We start from the raw sequence: 8,633 nt of genomic DNA, 5'->3' as shown, positions 1-8,633 counted from the left end.
TACGACTGCCATGAAACCCTGGAGGCCAGACACTTTATCAAGGAAAGACTGCGCTTTGGCCCACGCCTCCTGCCACTGGCTCTGTGAGCAGAACACCCCGCACCACGAGACGGGGGGCCTGGTGCTGATGCCTGAAGGCCCACCCCAACATCCTGACCCCAAGTCAGCACTGGCCCCCACTAAACCACAGCACTGGATTAAGTTCTCACCTTCTGGGCCCGGCGGCGTGGCCTAGCGGCTAAAGTCCTCGCCTTGAACGCCCCGGGATCCCATATGGGCGCCGGTTCTAATCCCGGCAGCTCCACTTCCCATCCAGCTCCCTGCTTGTGGCCTGGGAAAGCAGTTGAGGACAGCCCAAAGCTTTGGGACCCTGCATCCGCGTGGGAGACCCGGAAGAGGTTCCTGGGTCCCGGCTTCGGATCGGCGCAGCACCGGCCGTTGCAGTCACTTGGGGAGTGAATCATCGGAGGGAAGATCTTCCTCTCTGTCTCTCCTCCTCTGTGTATATCTAACTTCGTAATAGAATAAATAAATCTAAAAAAAAAGTGCTTATAAAAAAAAAGTTCTCACCTTCTTGTTGCCATTGACATTAGATGTTGGAGACTAAACTCCTTAACTTAGGGTTAATAGGCTCACAGTGAAAGCTGTGAGAAACAGCCTTACGAGCGCACTCAGAAGATGGGAGAGCTATTTCTCCTTTTCTCTGTAATGTTTTCAAAGAAATAGAAACAGAGAGAGACAGAGAGCAAGGAAGGTCGGTCCTCCTCTGCTCGCCCTGGTTTTCGCGGCACAGGCCTTCGGCTGTCAGGCCGGGACAGCCCCACGTTCCCTCAGCTCGACTCCGGAAAATCTCCCATTGCCTTTTTTCCCACTTGGGCTGACAAACCACCTGAAACATGAGGCTACCTTCCCTACTCACAACAGTAAAGAAAGCAAAAATAGGCTACTCAGGTGAGCAAGGAGTGCGCACACAACAGGACTTGAATTGCTTGAAAAGGAAGAAGTTTTCGTGAAAAGGGTAGAAAGTTTTTGTCGCCACCTTTAAATGCCAAAAAAACAAAAAAACCCTTTAGTCTGTATTACCTCAGGTTGTGCCGGGCAAACACACCTTTCGTTCTGCCCTGAGGACGGAGCGCACCAGCCAGGAGGCGGGACGGCGTCGGGGTCCCGGGGAAGGGGCTGCTCGGCTGCCTCCAGAACCGCCCCCGCCCTGGGCGCGCCAGCTGGGCACGCTGAGTCCTCGCGGGCTTCCGTGGCTCCTCGTGTGGGACTTGCACGAATTCGCACACAGTCCTGCCCACCGCTTCGGTGCACGCCAACCACGGACCAGCGTCCCTTAGCGGACTTCTAACGTCACTTTCCGAGTTTTCTTTTCTCCCGTGGGGAGCAAACGAGTACCCACGCCGGTACCTTTCCGGGGTGCCAGGCCCGCCCTTGTCCCCTCAGAAAACACCCGGGCACGCGAGCCGCCGGGCGAGGCTCCGGCAGGGCCACACGCGACAGACACGCCCTCGGGGGCGGGGCTTGGGGAGGGCCCACACGCCCGCGCGCGGACACGCCCCTGGATGGGGCGGGGGCGGTGGGCGGGGTCCGGAGAGCGCACGCTCCTCCTCCCGTCCGGTTCCTTCAGAAAGGGGCTCCCGCTCCTGAGGGCGGGCCGAGTGGTAGCGTCAGCTTCCGGGCCCGCCCATCCCGCGCACAGCCCCGCCCTAGGGGCGTGGCCTGGAGGGCGGCCTCCCGCTGCCTGTCGGGTGCTCGGGGCCGGCCGGAGCTGCTGTCTGCACGCCATGGCCGGGCTGCTGGCGCTGCTGGGCCCGGCGGGCAGGGTGAGCGCCCGGGTCGGGCCTCGCGTGAGCTGGCTGCTGGGCGCCGCGGCCCCGTGCGCCCCTTGCCCCCCGCCGCCCCTGGCCCTGGCCTCGCTCCGGCCGGGGCCGGACGCCCGGCTGTTGCGAACGACCCGCGGGGACTGCCAGCGCCAGGTGAGCCCCCCACGCCACCCCCACCTTGGCACCTCCAAGGGCACATCGGGTGACCTCAGGGTGTGGGCCGGGCCCTGCTGGTGTCGCCCTCGGCGAATGCTTCCGAGTGGTCAGACAAGCTTTCCTTAAAAGGAAAAGGAAAGCACTTGTTTGTTTTTAAAAAGTGAGTCTATGAGGAGAGTGGCTTCTCCTGGGTTGGGGGAGGAAGTGTTTAGAGGTGCTCCGGGTGCACCCCCCAGCACCCAGGCCTCCTAGCTGCCGTTGCATGACCTTCACGATCATGCCTTCCCTGTGGAAGTTTGGGAGACTACTCCAGGAGCTCAGGCGGGCCTGGGCACCATTGGGCTGCCCCAGCGAGCCTTCCAGAATGTTCGGTAGATTTCCAGGGGGGAGGGAGATTCGAACCCGTAGCTCCCCGCGACTCATGCACAGCCTCTCTCCCATCAGGCCAAAAGTGCTGTCTGCAAAGCTGGACTCGGCAGGGCATGCCCCCCCAGGAAGCCTTCCCTCACACCAGGAGTCCTTGCAGGCCCCCTCTGGGCGCCCTCATGGCACATGAGGTGGTCCTGGGTGTGTTTGGGGGGGTGGCACGTGTGGCCCCTCACTGCACAGACGCCTGTCTTCTGGAATGTACTGTCCGTCATTCACACTCTGCGGAGTGGGACTGTCCCTCCCTGGCACAACCTAAGTTGCCATGAGCAGTTGTGATGGTCACCCTTGCTCATCTGGCCTCTGCTGCCCTCTGACAGGCGGGAGCAGGGCCTGCCTGGGGTCATATCCCTGGGAGAACACTTTCCCTGCAAGGACCTGGGCAGGTAGAGGGGTCCAGGCCCAGCCCGCAGGGGGAGGCACCAGTGTAGGTCCCAGGTGGGGTCTCTAAATGGACGAGACATTTACTTAGGTGCCCAAGGGACAGACCCTTTTTCTGCCTTTTTCATTTGGCATATCGTGGTGTCACACTGAGCGAGTCAGCCCGAGTGTGCCCAACCTCCCCCTGCAGCGGCCAGGACTCAGGTGGGGCACGGCTCTGCTGGAGCCCTCTGGACCTCTAGTCCCCCTCCATTCGGGCGCAGGGCTACCGTGCATGGTTTCACTGACTTGGTTCAGCTTTTATTTATTTGAAACACCGAGACTGGCAGCTCCCACCCACTGGCTCACGTTCCCAAATGCCTTCAACACTGGGACTGGGCCAGAACTCCACATAGGGGTCCCACCTCAGTGGGGGGACTCGGTTCTTGGGTCCTGTTGCCTCCCGGGGTGTGCATCAGCAAGAAATCCAATATCCCACGTGGCCTATAGGTACCCTAAGTGATGTCGTTGTCACTGAGCCAAAGAGCCACCCCTCACTCGCTTTTCTGGGAGACCTTCTCTGAGCTGGTTGCAGCAACCCTCCCCCTGACCTGCCTGTCCCCTCCCTAGCTTGCTGTTCTTCCGCAGCACCTGGAGTTTTACTTTTCTACTTATTATCTTCTCTTGCCATTAGATCAGATGCTCTGGGGGTTGTGGGGGCGGTGAGAGGCTAAAAGTTCACTGCTGGGGCTAGCGTTGTGGTGCAGGTAAGACTGCTGCCTGCACCCCGGCATCCTGCATGGATGCTGCTCCACTTCCCATCCAGCTCCCTGCAAGTGCACCTGGAAAAAGTCAGCAGATGGCCCGAGCAGCTGGGCCCCTGCCATCCAAGGGACACCTGCCCAGCCCTGCTCTTGTGGCCATCTGGGAAGGGAACCAGCAGAGGGAAGATTTCTCTCTGTAATTCTTTCAATAAATAACTCCTTAAAACCGAGGTGGGGGGAATCCTTTACTGTTGTGGCCATCTGGGATCTTGGGTGCAGGCCTGTCTGGGTCCCAGCTCTAAGCGCTAATCCCTGCATGGTCCTCCGTAACTCAGCCCCTCTGGGCTTCCAGGATCCCTTTCGGAAGGAGGGGTGGGAATGCACCCAATGTTTGTCTCCTAGGTGGATTGTAGGGATTCTGTGAATTTGTATTTTCCAAGAACTTAGAACAAAGTACAAAGTACTCAGAATGCTGGTTCCAAGTACTACACTGTGTGTCATCACAATTGAGAACAGGTGTCACTCTGTGAACACTGTAGACAAGGCCTTCGGCTCAAGCCTGCAGCCTTCTGCCTGTCTCCGTTGCAGCTCCTGGTGTTCCCGTAAACACAGGGCAGAGCTGAGTGCGCAACGCACACAGGCATGCAAGAGGGCTTTGTCCAAGCGCAGGCACTTGCAGGATGGATGATGGCACCCCATCCCGGGCAGTGCCCGACAGGTGATATTTCATGAGGAAATGAGTGTCCCACAGTTTCTCCATTGCTTCTGAATCACCCCTCCTAAGTTCCTGTGTGTTACAGTTTTCTGAACCTCCCCTGGGGGTTAGGAAGAGGAATGCCTGTCTTGCTGCGCGTGGAGGCAGCTAGGTCTCACCAGGGTGGGGGAATGGTGCCTTCTGGAACACTGGGAACTAACCTTGCGCTAGTCAACAGTAAGTTGCCCCCACCGGTCTTGCAAGAGATACTGCTGCTCCTGTGGCTGGAAGTCTGGCTGCCCTTTGTTTTCTCCTTTGGCGGAAGGCCTTTGGCTTTCATTGTGTAAACAAGAGGGCCCTCAGCAGAGAGCTTTGCTGATGGGCAGTGTGGCTGGGCCCTGTGTCCAGGGTGGGAAAGGAGTGGCTTTCCCCTGACGCAGCCTGCAGAGCAGGGTTTGGCACTGGCAGGCTCTGCAGATACTGTGGCCTATCAGTGTGGGACTCCTGGCCTGCAAGGCGGGTGGGGCGTGTTTATCAGAGAGCTGGGTTTCTCAACCCTGGTGGCGGGGTGGGGTGGGGGTGGCAGCACTAGGCAAGAAGCTTCGGAGAAAAGGGAGGTGGCGTGTGCCAGTCCACCAAGAGGAAGCTGCTGCCTGTGTCCCTTCCCCTGCAGGGCTCTGCCTTCAGGCAGACGTGAGGGCAGGAGCCTGTTAAATACCACGAGGCCATGGGGCCTGGTGAGGGCCAACGCAGTATCCAGCCTGGCAGCCAGCCACCACTGCAGCCTGTCTTCTGGCTGTCCAGTGGGAGCAGCAGGTGCCAGGGTTTCTAGGAAGTGACCCTGGTGAAGGCCTGCTGCTGGCTCAGTGGGAGGGGCCTACCCAAAGGACATGGATTTTCCTGCCACCTCTAAAGGAACATGACCCCATCTGAATCTTATCTCTGGGACACGACCTGACCGTGACTGATGGGACTGCTGTGCTCAACTGTGACTCATCCATACCAGGCAGTCGCATCTGAACCACCTGGAACTTGTGTCAAGCGCAGGTCCAGGCCTCACCCCAGGCTGCCACCAGAGCTGCCTGCTCCCTGCCACATGTGTTGGCTCCCACTGTGAGACAGGGCCAGGCATGCCAGGCTGCAGGGGTGCAGCCCATGGGCCTACAGTCTCCCACTGTGAGACAGGGCCAGGCATGCCAGGCTGTAGGGGTGCAGCCCATGGGCCTGTAGGCTGCCGTTCTGGCCTGATGTCTCCTTTCCCTTCTGGGGAATCCTGAGCCCCTCCTTGCCTTGGCACAGAGCCACCAACTGCAAGCAGGCCAAGATGCCAGGCGTTGCTATCACAACTTCTGAGAAAAGTGGCCTCTTAGTGAGACCCCTTGCCTCCGATGCAGTGTCAGCATTGGTGTTTGTCCTGCGCGTGCGCAGTGCTCCCTGGAGGGGCTCGGTGATGCTGAGACACCTCCCGCAATGAATCGTGATCAGGTGTGCTGAGAACTGCCGCTCCCTTTGTCCTAGATCCCAGCTTCTGCGAGTTGACCAGAGCGCTCATGCTATTTTACGTTGCACTTGCTGTCCTTGTGAGTTAGCTGGGGCCTCCGCTGCCTGGGCCTCGGTGCAGTTACGTGGCCCCTCCAGGCCTGGGTTGCTCCCCTGTGATGGAGAAAATGTTAGCATCTACCTCTGAGGGGTGATGGCTAAAGGGGGCCGGCCCGGCTTTGGGAAGGCGCCCCATCAAGTGTCACTGCCATGACCACGTTGTAGTTGCAGTGGCTGCTGTGGCGGCTGACCACAGATAGGGGGTAAAGCAACCCAGGCGTGTCACAGCCCTGGAGGGCAGAAGCCCGCAGTGGCTCTTTCAGGGCTGACATCACCAGGTCACATATCAGTAGTTAGTGTCTTCTGGAGGCCTGCCTTAGAGCCTACTGCTGGTGGTGTCCAGCCTGTGAAGCCACCTGCATCTCTTGGCTCCCAGGCCTCCTCTAGGCCGATGGCACGGCACCTTCCGCTCACCAGCTCTGCCTTTGGCATTACCTGTAAGGACCTTGCGATGCCCTTGGTCCCACCCAGAGAATCCCGTCTCCAGAGCCTCACTTGACGGCCCCACACAGTCCCTGTGCCAGTTTCTGGGGATTAGGAGCTGGATATTGTACTTGGTGAGCAGGTTTCTCCTGGCTTGCTCTGCACACAGGATCCCAGCAGAGTGACGGAGACAACAGGTAGCAGTGTCAGCGCGGGGGAGAGCAAGCAGACCAAGGCTCAGCAGCTCAAGAAGATCTTCCAGGAATATGGGGCTGTGGCCGTGTCCCTGCACATTGGGATCTCGCTCATCTCCCTGGGCTTGTTTTACATGGTGGTTTCAAGGTGAGACTGTGGACAGTAATCCTTACTATGCTGTGCTGCCATGTTAGTCCAAGTATGTGCTTTTGCCCTAAGTTTTTTTATTCATCCAGCTTTTGTCCCATCTCAGAAGATGCTGTCAGTCTTATGGCCGGGTTGATTTGCTCCTCTGCTGTAGTAACTCTTTTCCTGGCTCATTTCCCTCCAGTGGCGTGGACATATCTACAGTCCTGACGAAGCTCGGGTTTTCGGAGGCGCTGGTCCAGTCCAAGTTGGCAGCGGGCACCAGCACCTTTGTGGTGGCCTACGCGATCCACAAGCTCTTCGCGCCAGTGCGAATCAGCATCACCTTGGTCTCTGTGCCCTTCATTGTCAGACATTTTAGGAAAGTGGGATTCTTTAAGCCTCCAGCTGTGAAACCTTAATGAACTCTTTCGTTGTGGGCAGATTTGATAGGTTTTAGCATTTAGGAATTTGGGGATGGGGTGGCCACGGATGGGCAGAGAGCTGTCTCAGAGTTTCTTCTGCTAGAAAGTCAGGTTTTGAATTACGTTTTTTTGGCTTAAAAACCTTGTTAAGCTGCTTAGCACAGGGCTCGTGTATATAATGTAGAATGTCAGCAAAGCATCACCAGTGAGTCAGCATCTCAGCCCGAACCTAGAGTGTTCCTTCTGGAACGTCTTTGGTGAGGGTCTTCTGCAAAAGCCCTGGGAGCAATCTGCTGGAATTCTTCAAAAGGAAATGATTGAGTTGATTCCCCTTCTTCTGATACTTGCAGTTGTTGCCTGCAGTTTAATATGCAATATTCTGCAGAAAGCTGCTAGTGCTGCGGTGAATGAAACGAACTCCAACAGTGTGTAACCACGACATGATCCGCACCAGCGCCGTGACATCCACTACGCTTGAAGAAAAGCAAGTGTTCTGGTGTCCGACTCCAAACACCTTCACATCTGGGCTCAAAGGGCCTCCTTTCCAGAAATCTCAGTAACATCAATGGCATATTTGCCTGCATTTAGCAAAAACACGGAGCCTTGCCAAGGGTCATGAACCACGTGCTCCTCGGGCCCTTCTTCCCAGAGGAATTTGCATACCCATCATGCAGAAAGCTGGGGCATGAGGCAATCTTAACACTTCTTAGACAATCTTTACTTTCTCAAACTTCAGACATTCCAGAACTGTCAGACTGTTTACATCATGTCACTATTTTTGTTAGATAAAATTGTGTATGCAGGAAGATTTTGTCCTACTTCCTAAAAAGGAAAGTTTACCAATTGTTAACACTGGAAGGCAACTATGAAGTGATTCAAGCTGGGGAAGGAGGGTGACCAGGCAGGTGGAATTTCAGGCCACAAAGCCAGTTTTACCCAGATAGGGTGTGTTTTAGCTGAAACAAATTCAAGCTCAGAAATTCACAGCAAGCTGCCTTGTGGGAAGGAGCCAGGAGCCAGCAGTTGGAAATGAATTCCCTTGCTGGGTGCATCATTGAACACTTTCTTCCCAACCCTGCTGGGATGCAAGGCTGTTGCTCCAGGATCCCATCCCCAAGCCTGAAGTCTGCTGCCACGGGGCCAGGCTGCTTTCACCTTTCTGGCTCCTGTCCCTTTAAGTCACACAAGTCGCAATCAGAAAACCTGCCGTCCTGGTTTTACTGAGATCTGGCTGCTGACAGTTTCCTAGTTGGCCCAGTTGTCCATGTCACTAATTCTTTGTGGAACAAGTTTATTTCTAAAATGTTTAAAGTGCAACTTTTTTTCTGAACCAATTAGCCCATTGCTAAAAGGCTTGATGACGTAACCCTGGAATGCCTCTCGGGGCTCTGGTCCCTTGGACCTCACAGCCAAGCAAGCGACATGCGTGTTTTTGGTGCTGGGCAGTTGCCGAGCGAGCTTTCTCATCTCGTGTCTTCCAGTCTCTTGCTGGCTTGGGGCTCCTAACCACTTTTTGTGCCAGTTCCCCTTTTGGACCCTGGAGAATGCCTATGCAAGAATGGACCAAAACAGCTGCAAGGTCTACAGATTTAAGGGCTCAAGTCTCAAACTTGGAAGTCATGGGAGTGGACTCAAAGGC

The 8,633-nt window shown here is 56.4% G+C and overlaps 1 protein-coding gene across 1 annotated transcript; it reads left to right on the top strand.

The window, feature by feature from the left end:
- Positions 1–1,726: 1,726 nt before the first annotated feature.
- On the top strand, positions 1,727–7,239 carry FAM210B (family with sequence similarity 210 member B). Its single transcript, XM_004586098.3, has 3 exons — positions 1,727–1,979; positions 6,418–6,590; positions 6,775–7,239. The coding sequence occupies exons 1-3, from the start codon at positions 1,788–1,790 to the stop codon at positions 6,989–6,991; spliced, it is 582 nt and encodes a 193-aa protein (XP_004586155.2). The 5' UTR covers positions 1,727–1,787; the 3' UTR covers positions 6,992–7,239.
- The last annotated feature ends 1,394 nt before the right edge of the window (positions 7,240–8,633 follow it).

This window comes from Ochotona princeps, chromosome 22, assembly GCF_030435755.1.
Source record: "Ochotona princeps isolate mOchPri1 chromosome 22, mOchPri1.hap1, whole genome shotgun sequence".
NCBI lineage: Eukaryota > Metazoa > Chordata > Mammalia > Lagomorpha > Ochotonidae > Ochotona > Ochotona princeps.
The sequence above is the reverse complement of the archived record's forward strand: the minus strand, read 5'-3'. Positions and strand labels throughout refer to the sequence as shown.

What these genes read in the sequence shown, in the direction of transcription:
- FAM210B (XM_004586098.3), top strand. Translation starts at nt 1,788, where the DNA reads ATGGCCGGGCTGCTGGCGCTGCTGGGCCCGGCGGGCAGGGTGAGCGCC. An exon ending in GCGGGGACTGCCAGCGCCAG is followed by an intron (nt 1,980 to 6,417) that starts GTGAGCCCCCCA and finishes CTCTGCACACAG; the next exon opens with GATCCCAGCAGAGTGACGGA. An exon ending in TTTTACATGGTGGTTTCAAG is followed by an intron (nt 6,591 to 6,774) that starts GTGAGACTGTGG and finishes ATTTCCCTCCAG; the next exon opens with TGGCGTGGACATATCTACAG.